The 25,478-nt window shown below is 38.8% G+C and overlaps 1 protein-coding gene across 2 annotated transcripts; it reads right to left on the bottom strand.

The window, feature by feature from the left end:
- Positions 1 to 44: 44 nt before the first annotated feature.
- LOC128611382 (transmembrane 9 superfamily member 2) lies at positions 45 to 24,148 on the bottom strand. 2 transcript variants are annotated; one of them, XM_053630838.1, is made up of 18 exons: positions 23,817 to 24,148; positions 23,334 to 23,401; positions 23,152 to 23,245; positions 17,206 to 17,333; positions 16,921 to 17,050; positions 16,627 to 16,754; positions 16,164 to 16,275; positions 15,977 to 16,056; positions 15,774 to 15,879; positions 14,139 to 14,180; positions 13,504 to 13,636; positions 13,253 to 13,372; positions 11,986 to 12,043; positions 11,737 to 11,896; positions 5,393 to 5,544; positions 5,174 to 5,285; positions 3,494 to 3,665; positions 45 to 1,156 (listed from the first exon to the last, which is right to left on the bottom strand). In XM_053630838.1, exons 1-18 carry the CDS (start codon positions 23,946 to 23,948, stop codon positions 1,089 to 1,091), a joined length of 1,995 nt encoding a protein of 664 aa, XP_053486813.1. In that variant the 5' UTR covers positions 23,949 to 24,148; the 3' UTR covers positions 45 to 1,088. The 2 variants fall into 2 exon arrangements, with proteins under 2 accessions (XP_053486813.1, XP_053486814.1); XM_053630839.1 differs by lacking the exon at positions 14,139 to 14,180 and having other exon boundaries at positions 23,817 to 24,147.
- Between the last annotated feature and the right edge of the window lie 1,330 nt (positions 24,149 to 25,478).

Here is a 25,478-nt window from a genome sequence, read left to right as displayed (position 1 = left end):
ACAACAGTCATTTGATGTCTAAATTCAACCAACATTTGTTCCTCTGTAGTAAATCAAATATTTAATGAGTAAACAATTAAGATCCTTATAATGCAAGGCATTTTTAAAAACAAACAAACAAACAAACAAACAAACTTGTACTTATATTAAGAACTGAATTGTTTTAAACTATGTAGATAAATATTGTAATGATTTATATTGTGTTTTATTTTTGTTTCATGATACAAGAATCTTTAGCTATACCTCACATGATTTTCAATTAAAGGTCTTGAAGCAAAGCTGAAACAAAACTTTGTCTCTGTCAACTTATTAAATCAATTCCTTTCTTGGTTTTACAAAGTCAATGTGTGATGGCCGTAAAAATTTAACAGGTTGTTGACGAAAGATACAGTAACAGTCATTTTAAAACCCAATCATTAATGATGAATAATCCCTTTTAAATCCTTTTTTTTATTATTATTATTATTATTATTATTATTATTATTAACAAATCTTTTCACCTTTTTGCAAAGACTATTTTATAAAACAGAACTAAAAGTGACACTGGATTCCATATTTTAACATTCAAATTATAAAACTTACAGCAGAACAGGTTTAAAATAAATAAAAAAAATTAAAAAAAAGAAAGGAATGAACATATTTGGAGATTAATATAAAACCGTAATATATACACACACATGAGATCTGAATACCTTTTCTAGTCCGAGATCAATGTGTGCTTAAGGTTCAGGTAGCAGATGGCCTCCCATATAGATTTATTTGATCACAATTTGTTTTCCTTCACTCTTTTACAATTTCTAGAGTCTGCAATTGGGAATGACAAGTTAACCCTTTCATGTGCAAATGTTTGAGCCTGCTCACTTCTGCTTTTCTCTCTAGCCAGCTTGTCCATCACATTCATAATGTTCAAACATGTTAATTGTGCAAACTAAATCAACCAAATTACATACAGTAGAAACAGAATTATGACAGTAAATCTAGTTTACAAGCAAAGAAGGACATTTCTCCCCAACAGTCTGCCAATCGAAGCTCAACACTGAAGATATTTCCTCACATTGTCCAGAGAGTCCAGTGCTGAGAGCCCCACTTTAGTCCACCTTCACCACACTGTAGATTTTATTTACAAACCAGAAGCAGGCAAAAAAGCCAATGGTGCCTGTGGAAAGATGGACAGATGAGACAAGTTGGATATGAACAAATTCATCCGTGAATCATTCAAAGTATTTAGACAAGAAATGTGGTATTCATAAAAAGCCATCCATTTTCTGTACAGCTTATCTTACACAGGGTCATGGGGGAGACTGAAGCCTACCTGAGGGGACTCTGGGCATGAGGTGGGGGACATCCTGGACAAGGTACCAACACATCGCAGGGCACAATCGCACACACACCCATTCACACACAAACACTACGGACAATTTGGAAATGCCAATCAGCCTACAACACATGTCTTAGGACTGGGGGGAGGAAACCCCTCCAATGTTTTCAGCTCTCCATGAGGTTTGCCATTTTCAGGGACGTCAATATAACATAAATCAGCTGTGCCGTGAACAGGTTTGGTACCTTACTGGCAATTGTCTTTTGTCAACAATCCCTTTGATCAACAGTTTTAACATTTATGAATCTGCTGAGATTTTAAGGTCAGTTCGGCCTATGAACTTCGCCAGGTTCACTGAGGCAACAACATTAGGCATACAGAGAGGGAGAGGATGAAAATCATGAACCACAGCTATTAGAAGTCGGAACAGGTTTAACGCATCCCACATATTGGCATGTGTGGGTGTTTTCAACTAGGAACAGCTAGATTGTGCTGTTACCATGTCAACTTCTGACCACCTCTACCTAGAAAATACAAGCACTCTGGGAAGTGTGCATCGTAAGCTGTACACAAACATGTTCTGTTTCTCTTTAGATTCTTGTTTTCATGTCTTAAATGTGAGGTAATTGTGATAAGTGCCTTCGCCAGGGTTTCTGAAGCATCTATTAGATGCCATGGCAACATATAAACTGGGAGTCTGATATTCATGATGGAAACAGCGGTACCAAATCGAAGACTATAATAGCAGAGTCCTGCAATCATATGTGACTGTAAGGAGTGCTCTATGTAACGGTCAATTGATTCAGTAATGACCGTAAATACTCTAGGCCTCTATTATCTACACATACTACCAGCATAATGGAAGACCATTATCATTTCAAGATGGAAACCAAGAAGCTAGGATTCAGCATTAGAGTAGCTTGTGGCTAAAGCTATTCAATGACAGGAGAGAGCGTGAGACCAAGGATGATTTTGCAACCCAATGCTGAACAGATGATCATTTCAGGAAGATGGGAAGCAAAATAAGGTCAGCAGTCAGTGTGCTATTTATATAATACACACACACTGTATGCAGTTTGCTTGGATCATAGCTGGATCATTTCCTTTAGCCTCCTCCAACTGAGAAAAACTGGGGAAGATTTCATTAAAACCAATGACTGGGCTACTATTTCACATAAATTAAAAAACAAAAATTTGTTAAAATGTTTATAATAAGTCTCTTCATTTACTCTTGGCCTAAACATCTCTACTGAAGCAGAACATGAAGTAAAGAGTAACAATAGGAGAGAAAAAAAATTCTCAAGTGTGGGGGATCTGTGATGGTTAGCCAAGTTACCACAGGAAAAGACCTCAGTGACAAAAAAAAAAAAAAAAAAAAAAAAAAAAAAAAAAAGTATTTAATAATATAATCCGTATAGATTTAAATCGTGCAAATCACAGCTCGACACTAATATTTCCATACGTCAACACTGAACTTTTAAATCTGCTCAAAAATTTGTTCAGTCTTCTTGGAGGATGGGTTCACTTTGAGTCTGGTTCCTCTCAAGGTTTCTTCCTCATGTCGTCTCAGGGAGTTTTCCCTCGCCACCGTCGCCTCTGGCTTCCTCGTTAGAGATAAATTCATACATATAAAAATGTACACCCTGAATGTATACATTTCTGTAAAGCTGCCCATTGTTAAAAGTGCTTGCTATACAAATAAAATAAACTAGAATTGAATTCCAAGATCACAGATAACACCAGCACAGGTGTGAAGTAATAAAAAAAAGGTTTGACCAAAGAAAAAAGCAAATATCCGCCAGCGTAAGCATACAGAAGCTACTGCTACAGAGGAATGGGAACAGGATACAAATCCTGCATATTCTAAAATGGTTACCAATACAGGCCACTTCGCAACTTATTGACTTTTATTTCATCACAGGCTGTGTAAACAGAGCAAAAGGATTACACTCTGCTCCTTCCTGATTCTTCCTGCCCCACAGTATCCCTATAAAACTCAATGTCAACTGCCAGGCTGGCATTTTTAATTGATGCTTCTTATTATTAAAATGACTCGGTTTTTATAACATTTAAACAATGACCAGTTACACTGACGTGACACATTTACAAATTACACTGTTATCAGCAACACCTTTTTTTTTTTTTTTTTTTTTTTTTTTTAAGCGCATCACTCACCTGTGAAGAGGAAGAATATGAGAACCATGATCATGGTGTAGCCAAAGTAAAGTATAGTACTGGCAGCTCCCTGGATTTGAAGTTTGGAAAAGAAATAATGTACAGCATAGATGAAGAGATAAACCGCAGTAAATCCACTAGTGAGGAATGATCGCCACCACCAGTGATAATCCTGTAAACAGAAAATAGAAATAAAAATAGGTGGGCAAGTATATAGACACGAGCCTCTTGAAAACTCCACCATCACTACAGGATATTCAAAGTTTTTGTCTACAGTAATGCAACTGTGAAAAACATATTTGAGCACAAGACCCATTTGCCAAGGGTTTTCCTGTTTGAAATCATTATGAAAACTTTGCAGATATTTATGCTCAAGATAGACCCTTTGAATTAGTGTTCTAGAATACAGAGTGCAATATATTGTAATACTTTCCAGATGTGAAATACTATATACACTAATCACATGTACAGTACTGTGCAAAAGACTTAAGCACATGTAAAGTAATGCTGTAAAGCAAAGATGCCTTCAAAAGTTAGGAAATTAAATGTTACAAATAAATACATAAATAAATAAATGAAACAAAGGGGAAATAAATTAATAAATGAGTAATAAATAATAAATGAAACAAAGGGAATAATTATTGATGACCCTTTGCTTCTCAGGTAGAATTTGTGTGGTTTTATAAGGAAATGAGCTGTAAGATTTATTGAGCATCTTGCAGAACCAGCCACAGTTCTTCTGGAGACTTTAACTGTCACACTTGCTTCTTAAGCAGAAAGCATGCTTAACTTTCTATGCGTACGCTAGGAACAGCGTACGCTACGTGTGACGCAAATTTCATCACCAGCAGAGTACGTGCGCAACACGATTTTCGCACGTGCACATTTAATTCTTTTGCATTATTTAGTTGCACAAGGTTTGAGACAGTGAGCCAGGACCATTGATTGTCAAGGTAGTTGAAGAAAAAAATGGAATAAAAACGGAAGGGACGGAACTGAGCGCAGGTTAGAAAGTACCCGCATTTGTATAATTCTAGCCTTAAAGTATAAGGATTTGTATACGGGTGCTAATCGTGCCGAGAGACTGCCAGAGCATTGTTCTTCGTTGTCGTCCTTCACACCAGAAGAACTGCTTTACTGCTCTGTACTGACTCTTGTAGACCAGGAGGGGTAGTGCAAGTTGTCGTAATGCGCATGCGTCAATCGACTGTGTGCGCATATATGTCAAATTGAGTATTCTTTGAAAGGCTATGCGTACGACTGCATGCATACGTGTAAAAAAACGAAGTATACCAGAGACTTTATTTTTGCAGCAAAATCCAGCAGCCTTCATTATGGTTTTTGTCTAAAAAGTTTCTTACCACTTAATATGCTGGTTTCTTTAAAGACATAGAAAATGGTTTGTGTCACATTTAATTTTGTGTTGGAAAACTAATGTTTGGGAATCTAAAAAGGTATTTGTACTGATTCGATAAAGCAGAATTCATAAAATAAAATAAAAAAATCTATAACAAAGTTTGTACAAAAAAAAAAATATATATATAGGGTGCCTAAGACTTTTGCACAGTACTGTAGATATGTGAAGAATTTCACAGATTTATTAATATATTACAAATAAAAATACATCCATAAATGCACATGAATTTAAAAACTTTATGACATCCCGGTCTACAGCCTCACCTCAGCACACAAATGAAAGTAGCAGAGCAGAACGGTGGCTTCTGAACATGTGATGAGGAGGATAATAAACACCAGGAACAGGAAGCCAAACATATAATACATCTGATGAGACCTGCAAGTATAGAAGGTCAGAAAATGTCCTGTTTTTAAATCTTACAGTAACAGTGGGGTGTATAATTGCTATTATTTGAATAACTCATAGGATTATTATGAGGGTACCAGATGCTGTTGAGAATGAAGAAGAGTTGGATGAAAATGCAGCCGAAGGGCAGGATGCCACCCATGATGATGCCTGGAACAGGTTTGGTAAAAAAGGACTGCGTTGGGATTTGCCGTGGGATCTGGTTTGTTCGCACTGGCACTTCAATCACCTGTTGAAAAAATAATAAAAACCCATAAACGATTCAAATGAATACGGTTTGAAACAGACAGTGTGGGATTGCAGCACACACTGTACACAGAATCAGGAGCTTACAGTGATTACAGAGAGACATTTTGCTGATGCCACACTAAATGAGTGTCAACAAACTTCCAAAAATTTTGTAAAGACAAAATAGTATCTTTTGTTTTATTTTTTTTATGGCTCATTTCTAGTATTCTAGGGCTGCCAGGATACCCCTACTGAATGTGAACTTCCAAAAGATCCATGCAGGGACAAACAAGCCACCACTGAGTTTCTACAACCCCCAGGCATCACTGTTGCACAATATAGTGTCATCTTGTTAGTTGGTGAAAAATGATACACCAAGAAAATCTGTAGAAGCTGGACACAATATATGCATTTCCTGGTTAACACCTTGCATTCTGAAGTTATGAATGTAATGACAGGATTAATTTAAAAAAATAAATAAATAAAAATAAAAAACTTGGGAATCGATGAGGGATTATATAATTTATTAAGCTATTAAAAGCAATAGATAACCAGAAGATCTGTTTTTAACACACACACACACACACACACACACACACACACACAAACACACAAACACACAAACACAAACTGTATATTCATAATGAGATTTTCAAAATTACTTTCGCATTAAGTTCTTTTCAGTCTGGAAACAGAAAACTTTAATGTTCCAATGTAAACTGAACAATTAGCAAAAGACCTCATCTGTCTGTTGCTAAACTCAAGCATCTCAAGTAACAGGAAAAGACCGGAAGATACACATTTTGGAAGACACTAACAATTTCTCACCAAAATCATAGATAGACTAGCAATGTGCTGTTAAAAGTAGAGTTTTTGTGTATACGCAAGACGCTGAGGATGGCTTAACGCCGAAACGCGTTAAGTCTTGTTTATAGTCTACTCCCATTAAAAATTAATATAACATACCCTTTTGTGGGTTTTTTTTCCCCCATTCCTACCAAGTTTTATTTGACTCACACCCAAAGAATTGGTAAATATTGGAGTTGTTCCCTCAATGGGTCTACTGTTTCCCTATAAACCATGACCACAAGTACAAAACCCATCACGTACCTCTGGCAAACTCTATAAACATAGCACCTTACTATCAATTTTCACTATGCAGGGAGAATAATAGAGTTCAGTACCAAAAAAAATAAAATAAATTAAAAAATAAGATGTATGAGAGCACAAAGTACATATGAAATAGGGATGTAACTGACTAAATACATTTGGCTTGAACAGAAAATGTATCCTTAACAAATATGAATACAGATGTGAACAATTTGTATTTTGTAATTTGTGTATTTTTTTTTGTTTGTTGAGAAAGCTTCAAACAAGATGTGTGCATTGGGATCACATGAACATGAGTTTTTTCCTTTAAACCTGGGTTTGGGAGTTTGGGAGAAGTTGCTGTGGTTGTGGTGTGGTATGTCTTATGTCTAGTCACGTGAAAAAATAAGTATACCCCATGGAAATTATTGGCTTTTTTGACATACTTGAACAAGCAAACATTTGGACTGCTTTGAAACAGTGCCTATTAATAAAAGGCGATCCACGATCAAATGACACATAAAATTGACATTTTGTGGTCATTTTCACAATTTAAATTAACAAAAAACAGATCAGTCACATGGAAAAAGTAAGTACACCCCCTACATTTATCATACCTTCAAATCCATAAAATTAGAACCAGGTGTTCAAGATTGGGTGTCCGTGATTAGAACCTGCTTAGGGAGTGCAGGTGGAACTGGTCTTATTTAAACCTCTCTCATATCTAGTATCTGGTGTTCCCCTTGTATTTGAGGTGTGTGGTGTCATCATGCCAAAATCTAAAGACTTCTGGAAGGCCCTCAGAAAAAAGGTTATGGATGCCTAGGAGTCTGGCAAGAGATTTAAAAAGATCTCCAAATTATTTGAAATACATCATTACAACGTATTACAATTATTGCATAAGCCCTAGAGCAGACCGTCTGTTGCAAAAAGAAGTCTCCAAGAACCCCAAAATTTCATCACAGGATCTGCCAGTAAGTCTTGCAACTGTTGGTGTCAAAGTGCATGCTAGTAAGATTTGGATCAACAGCTCGAGTGTCTGAGAAGGAGGAGGAGGAGGAGGATGACGACGACAATGCTCTGTGCTGCTCCTGAGAGCTCATCTCAAAACAAATAGTCATAAAAGACTACCCAAACCTCAAATATCACATTATGAACTAATATACTGACCAAGTAAGTAATTTCCACTACAAAAGTACTCCAACAAAATTCATGCCACTGAATTCTCTACTTCCAGGTCAGGGAGCTGTCTATCCAAAGCTCACTAGCCAATGACAATAAATCGCTGTTAAGCCCGGCCGCATGAGATGTTTGTGCCGGAATGGGGAATGTAAACTTGCAAAGCGTAATCGAAAACTCTGACAGTGCATTCCTAACCAATGATTAGACAAAAGGAAGCTTACAAAGAATGCTGTTTATTTGAAGACCATGTTACATTTTTTGCCATGGAGTTATTTTGTTTGCAGTTTCAGAGTGTTTTTCTTCTCTCTCATTATATATTTTTGTTAGTTTCTTGAAAAACCATGCTCAATACTTTTGGCACAAAAGGGACAAAATATTTTAGGTGATCACCAAAATATAGCTACCCTGCTAAGTTTACTAAATTTCCTTCACCTGTTTCAAAGACAATAACTCAAATGAACAAGTCCAAAATGCCTTATTACATGAACAGGGACTCAATTTAATCCCATCTTTAAATATTAGGCATATTCGTGAATTGAACGGATGCTAAACCATATATCCAGAATCAGGAATAAGTAGGGATGTGGGAAAAGTGACAAAATCGTTATGTAACTCTGATATTAACCAAGCACCCAGTCACTTTTCATTTAAACACTTCAATGAGCAAAAAAACAAAGATGCTAGACTCTGATAAAGTCATTACAAGCAGTGATGAAAGACTATGGCTTTAAAGTACACACTTATTTTCTGCAGCAATAAGGGAATACTCTTAAACATATATTTAACGCATGTAACTAGCTTTTCATATTGGAGTTCAATCAAACTATGCCTCTACACCCTCATAAAATGGGACTGGACAAGCACATTGCCTTTACTTTCCTGGTTTGCTCACTAATGCATATATTCAGGGGTTGACGAATAATTTCAACAACCCAGTTTGCATGACGTATAACATCAAAACCAGCTAATACAAAGCGATGCCTTATACAGAACCCATATCATCTTCAAGCTGTCAGACTCATGACTCATATCAATTTCCATGTTTAACAGATGATTATTTGTCCAATGTCTGGCTCTACAAATCAGTTTAGAGTGTCTGGTTGGGGGGCATGAGCAGGTTGCCTTGGTTTCATCATCCCAATCTATCCAGACACCTCACTTCTAGACCAGCTCTTCTCCCTCTGCTCTCCTCTGTAATCACTTTGTGACTTTGTTGAAGTTCTCCGCATACACAAGAAAGCATCCAGTTGATTCTCACCGCCCCTGAGCACAAAGTCTTCATGCCAGCCTTTAAAGCGCACCTATTATCGTTTTGAAACGTGCCTAATTTTGTTTTAGGTGTCTCATACAATAGATTTACATGCATCCAAGGTCAAAAAACACCTTAACGTGCTCACAATTTAAATTGCAGCATTACCTCATTCATTAATTTGCTCCGCCACTCTTATTGCATTACCAGTGGGTGGAACATAAACCCCACAAATGATGATGATATTCCCAAACTCTCTCAGTAAACAAAAGCGTCTTAAACTTAAGCAAAGCAGTTCAACATCGGTATTATACCGTAGATCTCACTGGGAACACAAGCCTTCCCTCACATACATGCACACTCCCCCACCTCGGTTCTTTCCTGATGCTGCAGAACGATCGGCCCGAACCAGAGAGAATCCATCCACCTCATACTGCTAGCTGGCCATGTCTGGATGAAGCCATGTTTCCATGAACACCATAAAGGCCTGCTTCTCTGTATTCAAAGCAGACCCTGGCTTCAGTGTGAAGCTCCTCAATTTTATTTTGCAGAGATCTCACGTTGCTTATAATTATTCCAGGCAAAGGAGGTCTATTTCCACGTCAGCGGAGATGCTGACGGATACCTCCCCTTCGTCCTCTCCTTCTTAGGCGTCTTTTATCCAAAAATTTACCCTCAGCGTTCGGCAAATCTGGCAAGTCCAATAGACATAGTGGGTACAGTAGACCGAAGCAACAAGAGGGCATCTCGTGTATGTGCAGCCCGCTGTTCCTTTTCGTAATTGGATGTGTTTGGCAAACCACAGTCACAAGCACAAAGATCAATATCCAAAAAGAGTATCCATTTTTGAGCCGCCATTCATGGGGACGTCCTCAGTGAGCCAATAACCCCAATAGAATAATAAACTACTTAAATACTAAAACTAGAGACCCATACATATATCCCTTTCAGACATATAGGGATGAAACGGTTACCAGTTTCAAGATAAACCACGATTCAATTCCCAGACAGTTAGTATTTCCGTGTCACATTTAATTATCATTAAAACCGTGCACGATTATCGTGATCACACACACACACACACACACACACACACACACACACACACACACACACACACACAAACACACACACAAACACACACACACACACACACACACACACACACACACCTTGTTTTGTGAGAGTGGAAACAGGCAGTGACAGCACTCAGGAGATTTTCCAACCTTCCAAAAGAACCAAATCTGAAGTGTCGTCATATTTTGGATTTTATAAAAAAAAAAAAAATATGCTGAGGGAAACTGAATATAGATGGTAACCTTGTCTGCAGAGCTTGTCAAAACATAGTCGCTGCAAAAGGGGGCAACACGTCCAATCTGCTGAGTCATCTTCGTGACAACAATCCATCACTTTTAGCTCAATGAATGACTTGGAGAAAAGTATGAGGAAAAATAAATAGTTGGACACAAAATAGTGAATTGGCTTGAAATAATTTCTTAGCAAGTGCATCGCTTTGAGCCAAGACAAGTTCAAACAAGACAGTAACAAACATACAAGTGTGACATTTAAGGGATAAAGTATATTCATACCACGAATACACGGCTTTTCAAAATAATTGCAGGGACATGAAATAGTGGTTTGAAATGAAGGTTTTAAAATTTTACCTGTTCTTTATTATTTTATAATCTGTTGCCGTCTACAAAAACAGCCGTCCAACACAAATACTGAAGTCCTCTGATTTCATTTTCAATACAATCAATAACTATAACGGAGATGCACGATGGCACCAGTTGTGTTTATATGAAAGGAGAGAGCGCGAGACATGAAAAAAGACAGAGTTTCAGGATGAGCGTTGTATTATACTGCGTTGCTATTGATGACGGTAATAAACAGGAAATAGCAGACCACGGATTGACCAGAATCAAGAATTTCAGAGAGCCATGTAATAAGAGGTTATGTATTTAGTCACCCAACCAACATATTTTAAAATATTTGATAATTTAAAATGTGTGCGCAAGTTAATAATAATAATATATTATTATTATTATTATTATTATTATTATTATTATTATTATTACTGGATTTGCTATTCCCTTGTTTTCAGAGTGGGCATGCAGCAGGTAAACCCAGTGATGCTCCTGGTTCCTCGTTGACGCACTCCTCACCTGAACCCCACAGAGAATCTACGAGACACCAGACCCAACAATACAGACGGGCTGAAGGCTGCTATCAAAGCAACCTGGGCTTCCAAAACATCTCAGCAGTGCCATGCGACATTGATGCAGTAATTCATGCAAAAGGAGCCCCGACCAAGTATCGAGTGCATAAATGAACATACTTTTCAGAAGGTTGACATTTCTGTATTACAAATTCTTTATTCTAATATTTTGAGATACTGGATTTTTGATTTCCATAAAAACTAAACTATTTAGTAAAACTAAAAAAGGCTCGAAATATTTCACTTTATGTGTAATGAATCTAGAATATATTAAATTTCCACTTTTTGAATTAAATGGGGGGGATTTAAGTTGCACAATATTCCAATTTTTTTTTTTTTTTTTTTTTTTTTAGATGCACCTGTACTCTTTTCTTTTTAAATAAATAAAAAAATAAAAAGTACACAATCCATATATCAAGCCTAAAAGTTGTACTAAATTCAGAGCAGTAACTCACCGGTTTTTTGAAGCCGACGTATGCACCTACAAAGGTGAGAGGAACGGAAATGCCAAACCACAGTGCCAGGATAGCTACCAGTATTGAGAATGGGATGGCAGCAGATGAGCCCTCCACCCACAGAATCAGATTCATCAAGAAGAAATCCGCAAACACAATGCTGTGAAGGACAGTGTTATAACGTCAATCTTAAAGGCCCATCTTGTTATGGACCACTTTTTCCTCATTATACAAAACAATTCAACATACCCAGGACACAAAAGTGCGGTCAATAAAACATTCGTTTTCCATTTGTCACCACCAAAACCTAGAGGAAAAAAAAAACAAGAAAAAGAAAATTGCTCATTTATATAATGACAATCAACTGGTCATATATTTATCAGTCAGTATTTGTGCTGTCTTATAAAAGAAAGCATTATGATTAAGTATATTAGTATGTGCGCATATATATATATATATATAATCTCTCTCTCTCTCTCTCTCTCTCTCTCCACAGACACACTCCAGGCCAAAAGTACACAAGCAGGTTTTTAAAATGATTTATAATTAAAACAATTTGCCAAAACTAAAGCCCTTTATTGGCATCTACTAAAAATATCAAATACACAATCTAACGTACAACTACATATTTTACTCTTACAGAATTAGTGTTGCTTATATGAACAGTGAGGTAAACAATTGAAATAGGTGAGATCTGAGTAATAGGGTCAATATTAAATAACTCAGTATGTGGAGGCCGGCTGAATTCTGGCAAACAGCCAAGGGGGGGGGGGGGGTGTTCAAAATTGCATTTCCGCCAATAACAATCTTTGGCACATATGCTATAACTTTACTTATTACCGAAATACAGACAAAACAAACATTTAATTTCAGGAAAACCTATCATTTTCAGAACACACACATACACAAAGACAATGTCAACATGACACCACACTGAAAAATTAATGTGGTTGGTTAGATTAAGCAAAAAATATTACATATGGGTTACATAAAAATTCTCATCAAAATGTGATTTCATTGCTTATGCTAAACTTAATTCAAGCACTTTCTAATTAATTCAACCAAATTATGTAAAGTGGGTGTGATCAATTCACATAGTATTAACATAAACCAATTACATTATGAAATCTTGTGCAGATGTTGCCACTGACAGGTACTATAACTATAGCATTTCAATTAACATGATTAAAAAGCATGTGTGGTAGAATAGAGCAGCGGTAACATGGCAGTTGCAGAATGCCAGCAACCTTGGTTCAATCCACAGCTCAAGTGAGTGTGACGTTTGATTTTTATTCAGGCCATTGAAAATACATGATCAAAATCACGTTGGATGTACGAAAACAAATGATGTTAATTTAACTCGATTTGATCGTGTGGAACCGATGTATGCATTTTAATTAAGTAAATTCAACTTAAAAGTGCACGTGAAGAGTTTCATGTTAAATGCCCCGTAACATTTGCTAATGGTGAACATAATTAGCAGTGTGCCAGTCCTTTTAATAGGCGATATCCTTACTCTTGTACAATCTGGCTGATACATATCCGGCAGGTGTGCCCAGCAGAACCCACAGCACCACTGCACAGGTCATAAGGGCTCCTCTGTTCGCTGGAGACAAAAATCCAAGGCACGCTAGAACTGAAAAGAGGAGTTTAAATAAATATTGCAAACAGACCAAAAGCAGGAGTCCACAAAGGCCTTGTATTAAATCATATACACAAAAGAGTCTAACAAAAATTTCTCGAAGAGTTATTTCAGGTTTTCCTTACAGAGCGTGATGAAGGTCATGATGAAAATCTGTGTGCCCTGCCCTAGAAAGACAGACAGCAGCATGCCACTCCTGGGCGGTCTGAACACATCCCCATGTACCTGCTTCCACCCTGACTCCTCCTGGGCATCCTCCTGTACCGCAGATCACAAAAACAGATTACAATGACTAAACTTTGCCGCATTTAAATTAGAAGCTAATTATGAGGGGGAAAAAAATCAAAAAAAGAAAAAAGAAGACAGGTACATTCTCACTGATAGCTGAACCATTTCTCAGACCCCCAATAAAGGTTAATCAGATATCAGGTACTGAGTGCTTTCATCAGTTTTCACTTGCCAAGCACAAGCAAGAGGACACATCTGAGATATGATAAAATATGGTGCAGAAATAAAGGTGATTATGTGTCAGTAAATTTCAGTCAGACATTTGCAGAAATTTGTAGAAATGAGAATGCATGTATTTGTAATTTTTTAAACATGATTCCAGTGAGAGAAATATGACCGATACACCATGTTTTACCACAAAGAAAATCCCAGAAATTATTAATTCAGCAGTCACCCCAAAAATAAATAAATAGATAAATAAAATAAAATCACCCTAAGAAGATATGCAAACAGGGCCTGGAAATAGGCTTACATATACAATGCCTGACTGTAGGTGGATCTTAACCAAGTCTGCCTGCAAATGTTAAAAATGAGATTTCAATGGCTGGAATTCCCATGGATGAATCCACAATGCTAAAATAGACAAGTGCTGTGAAAAAGTATTTTCCCCCACCCTGATTTCTTCTGTTTTTTGTGTTTCTCTCATATTAAATAGTTTTAGATCTTCCAACGAAATACAACATAAATCAAAGGCAACCTGAGAAAACACACAAAAAGTTATCCAACATCCATCACCAACGTGAAACACTGATTGCCCCCTTAAAATTAAAATCTGCTTCTTCCACCTTTCGTGACAATAACTGCAACAGAACGCTTCCAATAACTGGAGATCAATCTTTCATTTACTTCTAGGACTAGGATTTACTCCTATGCTTTGGCTCATTGTCTTGCTGCATAATCCAGATGTGCTTGAGTTGCACTTATGGACTGAAGACCAGACATTCTTTAGGATTTTCCAACCGAGAGCAAAAATCATGTTTCCCTCAATTACTGCAAGTTGACCAGGCCCTGAAGCAAGAAAGCATCCCCACACCATCACACTTCCACCACCATGCTTGATCGTATTTGTGTTCTTTTTGGGGAATTCTGTGTTTGGTTTACGCCAGATGTAATGGGATCCCGGTCTTACAAACAGTTCCACTTTTAACTAATCAAACCACAGAACATTCTCCCAAATGGTTTGAGGATCATCAAGGTGCGTTTTGGCAAATTTCAGATGAGCCTTAATGTTCTTCTGGGTCAGCAGTGGTTTTCTCCTTGCCACTCTTCTATTGATGACATTTTTCCCCTCCAATGTCTTTCTCATAGTGGAGTCATGAACAGTGAACTTTGCTGATGCAGGAGAGGCCTGTAGGTCCTTTGATGTTGTCCTTGGCTCTTTTGTGACTTGCTGGATGAGTAGTTGCTGTGCTCTTGGAGGAATTTTGGAGGGTCAGCCACTTCTGGGAAGGTTCACTACAGTGCAGAGTTTTTCCATTTGGAGATAATGGACCTCACAGTGGTCCTTTGGAGTCCCAGAGCCTTTGAAATAGCTTTGTAATCCTTCCCAGACTGATACATCACCTTCTTCCTCAGAATTTCTTTCAATTTTGGTATAGTGTGTTACTGGGTAAGACCTTTTAACAAACTTCATGCTGCTGAAAAAGTTCTATTCAAGTGTGGATTTGATTGAACGGGATTTGCAGTAATCAGGCCTGGTTGCTTCTTGTCCAGCTGAACCCCATTATGAATGCGGTTTCATAGATTTGGGGAATTACGGGGGCAAATATATTTTCACACAGGCCCAGTTGGTACTGGATAACTTTTTTTGCTTCAATAAATAATATAATTTACAAGCTGTATTTTGTGTTTACATAGGTTGCCTTTGTTTTATCTCAGATTTTGTTTTAATCACTGAAACAATTTAGTATGAGATACAATTTACAATACAAAACAATTTAGTATACAAAAACAGAAGAAATCAGGATGGAAAATACTTTTTCACAGCACTGTATATTTATTATTATAATAAATAAGCTTTATTATGCATTTGTTATCTTAATAGATGGCGAGAATGCAACTGTTTAAAGACGTTATTAAAGCAGTTAATAGGAAAGTACTACTGTACCTGGTCCACCTGGTTGTACCTGGCGATGTCCTTGTGAAGTGTTCTCAGCATGATCATGGCCACCATGCCAGAGAGGAAGAGCACAATGACCAGAGAGTTCATGATGCTTCACAGAACACAGAGTAAAGGGTCATTAATATGCATGTGGACACCTGAGAATACGTACACTCTAAGACATGTCTGGGGAGGGAGAGAGAGCACACCTAAACCACTGGATGTTTGTATGAGGCATGGACACCAAAATGTAATCCCACCTTGAAGCCCATTTGATCTGATCTGTGTTCTGAGAAAATAAATAAATAAATAAATAAATAAAATTAATAAATAAAGTCAAACTCTCTGGATAGATTTATGCTTACAAAGGTTTCTATAGAACATCAGTGAACTTACCTCAAACTTGACTGAATAAGAGTAGATCACTTCCAGATTACTACTGAACTCTTTTGGTATGTCCATGGGCGGCCCGTCACATGTCTGGCTGTTTTCCTCACTGTGTTTAATGCTGAAATAAAAGCGAGTCATCAATTATCCATCCATCCATCCATCCACCCATCCATCCATTTTCGGGAACCGCTTATCCGACACAAGGTCATGGGGAGCATGTGGCCTATCCCAGGGGACTCGGGGCATGAGGCAGGGGACACCCTGGACGAGCGCCTACCCATCAACAGGGCATCACAAACACATACCCATGCACGCACTATGGAGAAGCACAATTTTCTATAGACTCACTTATTTACAACACAAATTTACATCGTTTTTAACTAGAAGAATTTTCAGTCTTGAGAAGTATACAAGAAGTAAGAGAAGTATACAAGTTCGATGAGACATGTTGATGGCTAAAACGGCTAACCTTTTTGGCTCCAGTCGAGCACCAACTAGCCGAGCACCGGTCCAACTCTCATTTTCCCCACTGTGGTAAGTTATGGTGATATCCACATGGTTGAAGAGGTAGAAAGTATTTTTCTTGTTGAACTCCGACTTAACGCAAAAACAGACAGCGCTATTACAACACAGAAATTCAAGCGACAATTGAAGCTAGAAGCTCGCACACACAGAACTCCAGAATTTTATTCTTTTAATTAGCATTTTGCAGCGGTTTAGGGATCACAGACTCCAGTAGCTGTTTAGCAAACAGCTTACTCACGCTGAGAACACATGCATCCTTAGATCGTCCATCGAAGGTTACTAAGCAACCAATGGGAAAGCCAGGATTACAGTACTTTTGATTGTCCTCCACATAATAACACCATGTTACAGGCATGTTGTCAACAATCCTGCGAACAACATACAATTTTTATTCATGACAAAAATGCATTGACTATTCACACTGAAAGTGAAACAGCCGCCCCTTTATATGTTTACATCTGTAAAACTGTTTCTTAGCAACTTAATAAATGTTAATCAACAAAATAAATTCAGACCCACTCACCAGTGATGCTGGTAATTCAGCTCCATGCCTCTCTTAAGAAAGTCCAAATTAGCTTTATCTTCCTGTTTAGATGCATCATATGTTTTTTTGCACACTATGTGGCAAGGCTCATCTTTCCTGAATTTGAACTGAAAAATAAAAGTTTATGACTGCAACAGAGTTTAAAACGTGTGAAAGTCACAAGTGATGAGCTCAAACATACAGGAGTCATTGTTTAGTTGTATATTTTAAACAAGATTTGTTTAATGTTTTTTTAAGTAATGCAAAACGATCATTCTACAAAACAACTGTTTAGCATACATTTTTCCCATCCTCACTGTGTAAGAGGACTGTGCTGAGGAGTCCTAACAAATTTCCATATATTCATATGACATGTAAAACTTGTTGGCACGTGTTGTGTTTATTTGAGAGCATTTCTGTCAACACTTGGGGAGGGAGGATACATACGAGCATGCATACATGCATACATACATGCATACAGTGAGTACACTGCTCACATTTCTGTAAATATTTGATTATATCTTTTCATGGGACAACACTGAAGAAATGACACTTTGCTACAATGTAAAGTAGTGAGTGTACAGCTTGTGTAACAGTGTAAATTTGCTGTCCCTTCAAAATAACTGAACACACAGCCATTAATGTCTAAACACTGGCAGCAAAAGTGAGCACACCCCTAAGTGCAAATGTCCAAATTGGGCCCAATTAGCCATTTTCCCTCCCCGGTGTCATGTGACTTGTTAGTGTTACAAGGTCTCAGGTGTGAATGGGGAGCAGGTGGGCTAAATTTGGTGTCGTCGCCCTCACACTCCCTCATACTGGTCACTGGAAGTTCAACATGGCACCTCATGGCAAAGAACTCTGAGGATTAAAAAAAAAAAAAAAAGAATTGTTGCTCTACATAAAGATGGCCTAGGCTATAAGAAGATTGCCAAGACCCTGACACTGAGCTGCAGCACGGTGGCCAAGACCATACAGAGGTTTAACAGGACAGGTTCCACTCAGAACAGGTCTCACCATGGTCGACCAAAGAAGTTGAGTGCACGTGCTCAGCGTCATATCCAGAGGTTGTCTTTGGGAAATAGACGTATGAGTGCTGCCAGCATTGCTGCAGAGGTTGAACGGTTGGGGGGGGGTCAGCCTGTCAGTTCTCAGACCATACGCCACACACTGCATCAAATTGGTCTGCATGGCTGTCGTCCCAGAAGGAAGCCTCTTCTAAAGATGATGCACAAGAAAGCCCACAGACAGTTTGCTGAAGACAAGCAGACTAAGGACATGGATTATTGGAATCATGTCCTGTGGTCTGATGAGACCAAGATAAACTTATTTGGTTCAGATGGTGTCAAGCGTGTGTGGTAGTAACCAAGTGAGGAATACAAAGACAAGTGTGTCTTGCCTACAGTCAAGCATGGTGGTGGGAGTGTCATGGTCTGGGGCTGCATGAGTGCTGCCAGCACTGGCGAGCTACAGTTCATTGAGGGAACCATGAATGCCAACATGTACTGTGACATACTGAAGCAGAGCATGATCAGTATGCAGTATTCCAGCATGATAAAGACCCCAAACACACCTCCAAGATGACCACTGCCTTGCTAAAGAAGCTGAGGGTGAAGGGGATGGACTGGCCAAGCATGTCTCCAGACCTACAGTGAGGGAAAAAAGTATTTGATCCCCTGCTGATTTTGTACGTTTGCCCACTGACAAAGAAATGATCAGTCTATAATTTTAATGGTAGATTTATTTGAACAGTGAGAGACAGAATAACAACAAGAAAATCCAGAAAAACGCATGTCAAAAATGTTATAAATTGATTTGCATTTTAATGAGGGAAATAAGTATTTGACCCCCTCTCAATCAGAAAGATTTCTGGCTCCCAGGTGTCTTTTATACAGGCAACAAGCTGAGATTAGGAGCACACTCTTAAACGGAGTGCTCCTAATCTCAGCTTGTTACCTGTATAAAAGACACCTGTCCACAGAAGCAATCAATCAGATTCCAAACTCTCCACCATGGGCAAGACCAAAGAGCTCTCCAAGGATGTCAGGGACAAGATTGTAGACCTACACAAGTCTGGAATGGGCTACAAGACCATTGCCAAGCAGCTTGGTGAGACGGTGACAAGAGTTGGTGCGATTATTCGCAAATGGAAGAAACACAAAAGAACTGTCAATCTCCCTCGGCCTGGGGCTCCCTGCAAGATCTCACCTCGTGGAGTTGCAATGATCATGAGAACAGTGAGGAATCAGCCCAGAACTACACGGGAGGATCTTGTCAATGATCTCAAGGCAGCTGGGACCATAGTCACCAAGAAAACAATTGGTAACACACTACGCCGTGAAGGACTGAAATCCTGCAGCGCCCACAAGGTCCCCCTGCTCAAGAAAGCACATACATGCCCGTCTGAAGTTTGCCAATGAACATCTGAATGATTCAGAGGACAACTGGGTGAAAGTGTTGTGGTCAGATGAGACCAAAATGGAGCTCTTTGGCATCAACTCAACTCACCGTGTTTGGAGGAGGAGGAATGCTGCCTATGACCCCAAGAACACCATCCCCACCGTCAAACATGGAGGTGGAAACATTATGCTTTGGGGGTGTCTTTCTGCTAAGGGGACAGGACAACTTCACCGCATCAAAGGGACGATGGATGGGCCATGTACCGTCAAATCTTGGGTGAGAACCTCCTTCCCTCAGCCAGGGCATTGAAAATGGGTCGTGGATGGGTATTCCAGCATGACAATGACCCAAAACACACGGCCAAGGCAACAAAGGAGTGGCTCAAGAAGAAGCACATTAAGGTCCTGGAGTGGCCTAGCCAGTCTCCAGACCTTAATCCCATAGGAAATCTGTGGAGGGAGCTGAAGGTTCGCGTTGCCAAACGTCAGCCTCGAAACCTTAATTTCTTGGAGAAGATCTGCAAAGAGGAGTGGGACAAAATCCTTCCTGAGATGTGTGCAAACCTGGTGGCCAACTACAAGAAACGTCTGACCTCTGTGATTGCCAACAAGGGTTTTGCCACCAAGTACTAAGTCATGTTTTGCGGAGGGGTCAAATACATATTTCCCCTCATTAAAATGCAAATCAATTTATAACATTTTTGACATGTGTTTTTCTGGATTTTTTTTGTTGTTATTCTGTCTCTCACTGTTCAAATAAATCTACCATTAAAATTATAGAATGATCATTTCTTTGTCAGTGGGCAAACGTACAAAATCAGCAGGGGATCAAATACTTTTTTTTCCCCCCTCACTGTAAACCCTATTGAGCATCTGTGGGGCATCCTCAAACAGAAGGTGGAGGAGCACAAGGTCTCCAACATCCACCAGCTCTGTGATGTCATCATGGAGGAGTGGAAGAGGACTCCAGTGGCAACCTGTGAAGCTCTGGTGAACTCCATGCCCAAGAGGGTTAAGGCAGTGCTGGAAAATAATGGTGGCCACACAAAATATTGACACTTTGGGCCCAATTTGGACATTTTCACTTAGGGGTATACTCACTTTTGTTGCCAGTGGTTTAGACATTAATGGCTGCGTGTTGATTTATTTTGAGGGGACAGCAAATTTACACTGTTATACAAGCTGTACATTCACTACTTTACATTGTAGCAAAGTGTCATTTCTTCATTGTTGTCACATGAAAAAAATATAATCAAATATTTACAAAAATGTGAGGGTGTACTCACTTTTGTGAGATACTGTACATTTTTATTTATTTATTTTATATATATATATTATATATATATATATATATATATATAAAAAAACAAAAAGTCCTAACAAGCATTTTGAAATGTTTAATTATTGGGAGTAATGTTTGTATAATACAATCATGTGTTCATTTTTAAGAAGGGTGCCAATAATTCTGAAGGGAAACCGAGCAAGATTAAACTACCGACTTTCAAAGTGATAGTTCCCAAAAGTAATTAACATCTTACACAAAGTGATCAAGTATATACAGGGTGTTTCAACAGTGTCCATTCATAGGGGAAATGAACACTTTAGCAAAATGTCTTGCAAAATTTCTCATACTTGTATTGTATTATATAATACAAGTATGAACAATTGGTACACACACACACACACACACACACACACACACACACACACACACACACACACACACTCAAAATTATTCAACCCCCATTGCAAATCAGGTTTATTGTCAATATTTACAGACTTTCAACTGTTTGCAATGAACAAAATCAAACAAAGGCAATTGAAATAGTTCAACACAACGAATGCTTCAAGTGGGTTCCCCAAATTCAACTGAAAATGCAACTTATAATGATTTCTCCAGTTTCAAATTTATTCAACCCCCTGAATAGAATTCCTCATAACAGCACAATTATTCAAAACAGGTGTTGTCTCAAGCACACCTGATACAACTAATCGAAGGCTTCATTAGTTGCACCAGGTGTGCTTGAGCTGGAACACATGAAATACCTGAATTGGTTAGGGGGAGAAAATTTATTAAATACCTGGACGGGGCAGAAAAAGGAAGCTATCAACGGCTGCAAGCAGATTTCTGAGAAGGCAGGTTGTGAAAAACCCTCGAGTGACTGCAGAAGACCTGCAGCAGGACTTGGTGGCAACAGGCACTGAGGTTTCAGTGAGCACCGTAAGGCGCGTACTAACGCAGAATGTTTCCATGCCAGAACAGAAGACATACACCACTACCGACCCAAAAGCACAAGAAAAGTCGGCTCAAAATTATATAAATAAGTGACAGAAGTTTTGGGATTCTGTTCTGTGGAGCGATGAAACAAAACTGGAACTTTTCGGCACGATGGATCAGCGGTATGTCTGGAGGAAGAAGAATGAAGAAAGAACACTCTGTAAACAGACAAGCATGGTGGTGGCTTGGTGATGCTCTGGGACTGCTTTGCATCCTCTGGCACTGGAAACCTGCAGCGTGTGGAAGGCAAGATGGATTCACTGAAGTATCTGGAAATCCTAGAAGAAAATGTCATGCCGTCTGTGAGGAAGCTGAAGCTTGGGTGTCATTGGACCTTCCAACAGGACAGTGATCTCAAACATACCTCAAATTCCACCAAGGCTTGGTTGTAGAAGAAGTCCTGGAAGATTCTACAGGGCCATCACAGTCACCCGACTTGAACCCGATAGAAAATCTCTGGTGGGATTTGAAGAAGACGGTTGCAGCACGCAAACCCAAGAATATTACTGAACTGGAGGCCATTGCTCATGAGGAATGGGTTAAGATTCCTCAGGAACGCTGCCAGAAGCTATGCATCTCGTTTGCAGCAGGTCACAACAGCAAAAGGTGATCTACTAAGTACTAAAGATGCTTACCATGAAGGGGTTGAATAATTTTGAAACTGGAGGAGTCATTAGAAGTTGCATTTTCAGTTGAATTTGGGGAAACCACTTGAAGCATTCGTTGTGTTGAACTATTTCAATTGCTTTTGTTTGATTTGTTCATTGCAAACAGCTGAAAGTCTGTGAATTTTGACAATAAACCTGATTTGCAATGGGGGTTGAATCATTTTGATTGCAACTGTACACACATACATTATTCATATACACACACACACACACACACACACACACACACTAATATACACACATTCCTCCCCCCGATAGCAATTAAGAATAAAAAATAAAGACACACATTGAAATCATTCTCATGGCTGGATCGGAAAGCTTGAACAGGAAACATGGCAAGCCCATCACACGACACTGCTGCCGAACTTATTATCAAATTCAAAAGACTGGAAGTGTTGCGGACCAACAGAGACATGAGCATCCACGAACATCCAGTGACGAATACACACTCGTCATGGTGCTGATATACATAGTCCCTTATATACGGATACTTTTGGGACATCCTGCAGTTACGCAAGACTTCTTCAGACAAGGTATGTGTGTAAACAGCATCATCAGTCACTGTGTTTAAACCGGTCTCTGACTGAAAACATCGTTCTACCTTGTACGGTGAGGTCTCAATTCTCTCCCCGAACAGCACCTGCCCGAGGTTTTCTGAGGGCCTCTTCTCCATTTCATCTTTGCAAAAATCAAACCTGAAACCACACAATGATCATGTATAAATGAGAGTAGGGTAAGCAGGTATAACCTGTTAGTTTGTATTGAAGGCTGGGTCACACTTACACGTTATACTCATAGGGCAGGACGGATTCCACAGAGTCCAACCGGTTTACAAAGAGCTGGATCTCACTCTATAGGAGAAGTGACCGAGAGCTGATGTTAACTTATGCAAAGCTGTTCAAATGAACTGATGCAGTAGTGTGACTTTTCTTTTGGCCAAGATGTCAGTTTGCAACTAGCTATATATATCGGTCAACATGCCCTAGGTACAGAAGGAGGAGTTCAGGTGTCTTCTGTCACACCTAACTGCGGTATAAGAGGGATAATTAGCAAAAGATCTCCTCTCACCTTGTTTGCCTTAGTGTGGCGTGACTTGCACAGAAACTAAGCTAGCTAGTTCTCACTCAGCTAACTCAGCTAGCTCTGGAGCTAAGTTACAGCAGAATGAGGCTGTAAAATGTGCACTGTTTTCAGTATACAGCGCTCTCTGTCCGCTCTGCAAACTGTCCGAAGACAACCATGCAGGGGGAAAGTGAGAAATGTTACCTGACAGTCACCGGTTCTCTTGTCCTCTTCGCAGAAATTAACCGGAGCTAAACCCGGGAGGTAGAAACCACATACTGTGCTAATAGCAATAAAACTGCACACAAGTCTAAAGCATAAGTCCAGGGTCTTCATTGTTCTGGCAAATTCCAGCTGGTTTAGTTTCCACTTCGTTCCTTTTCCACTTTGTCGGAAATAAAGATTGAGGACTTGTGTTAAACTACCCGTTTAGACAGACTACTAACCTCTGTTACCATAAGCTACAGCTTCAACTGACTTCATGATATCACCTATATGGCGAATGAGGGTCGGTGGTCATTTTTTCCTGCCAATCACAGTGATATTGGGCGTGGCCGAAAACCAGTATTTGTATTTAATAAACTATAAGGCGGGGCTTGTTGCTGCACCACTAGTAAACACCCCTCGCTGCGTCCTGGACGGTGGGGCGGGGTTATACACGTCTGGATGGAGAACTAGTGCTGTGTCTGAAACCGCTCACTCGTTCACTCGTTCACTCTATAGCGAATGACATTTGAGTCCATTATATGTGGAAGAAGTGAAGGAAAACGAGTGAGCGAATTCGGACGCCGTAATGAGTCAAGGCTCTGGTTTACTCTGTCGCGGACATTATTGTTATTGTGTCGTATAACAGTAAAGTTCATTTTCTCCCTGTTCATTTGTTACGTTTATCGTATTAGTTGATGAAGAGAACAAAAACAACTGTTTGTCGTGTTTATTTACTATTAGGGTTATTTATTATATGTAATAAATATATTTATTATATATTAAAAAATAATAATAAAAAAAAGAATAAAACACTACTGTCTGATATATTTATTTTATTTGTTTATTTGGAGAAAAAAAAGAACTATTTTGCTGGGTTTCATTTTCGAGGGGTTTCCTGTAAACTGTAAAATATACTCCGTCCGACTAGGTTTGGTTTTGGCGAAATTTCTTTTTCCTGAGGAGAAGAAAAAGTAGGATTTCAGAAAGCAAAACAGCTTTAAGGTGTACTTTGTTAGCTAGAAGATGCCATCCAGCTGTAAGAAGATATTAGACAAAATACATCCAGCTGTTAACTAAATAACCGATGACTAGATCCTTCCAACTCCTGTAAGAAACAAATGCAACTAAATATATATTTCCCCCATCCGTCCTTAATTTAATTAGAAAGTCATCAATACATTCTTTTCCAATATGTATGTGAATACTGTACTGTGACTGTGTTAATTAATAAATGTGAACAATCCACCAAATTATCATTTGCTGTGTACAGTTGGTCATTTAAAAGTTAATATAAATCACAAACTAAGTGGCTGAAAATAAATACTGTGCCAATCAATCAATACTCTTTATCATTTCACTTCGAAATATCTCGATACAGATGTATTTCAATTAATAAAATGTTACACTTACATTGCTAAAAGTTGCCGCTCCCGATCTTCCTGTCCGCCATGTTTATTTGTCTTTTGAGTTCTATCGCTGTCTCGCGCTGGATTATGGGAAATAATGCGTTGGCGAGTGTACATCGGATGTACACTCGAAATCAGAATGCATTGTGGGTTTAAATGAGTGAACGAAAGTAGGGAATGAAGTTGTTCACTCAGACTTCGGACACTACAAAATAGCCGATACCCTATATAGTACACTGTATAGGAGATAGGG

Source organism: Ictalurus furcatus, chromosome 8, assembly GCF_023375685.1.
Source record: "Ictalurus furcatus strain D&B chromosome 8, Billie_1.0, whole genome shotgun sequence".
Classification (NCBI taxonomy): Eukaryota; Metazoa; Chordata; class Actinopteri; order Siluriformes; family Ictaluridae; genus Ictalurus; species Ictalurus furcatus.
The sequence above is the reverse complement of the archived record's forward strand: the minus strand, read 5'-3'. Positions and strand labels throughout refer to the sequence as shown.

What these genes read in the sequence shown, in the direction of transcription:
- LOC128611382 (XM_053630838.1), bottom strand. Translation starts at nt 23,948, where the DNA reads ATGAAGACCCTGGACTTATGCTTTAGACTTGTGTGCAGTTTTATTGCT. An exon ending in CTGCCCTATGAGTATAACGT is followed by an intron (nt 23,246 to 23,333) that starts GTAAGTGTGACC and finishes GTGTGGTTTCAG; the next exon opens with GTTTGATTTTTGCAAAGATG. An exon ending in TTGAGACCTCACCGTACAAG is followed by an intron (nt 17,334 to 23,151) that starts GTAGAACGATGT and finishes TTTATTTTTCAG; the next exon opens with TTCAAATTCAGGAAAGATGA.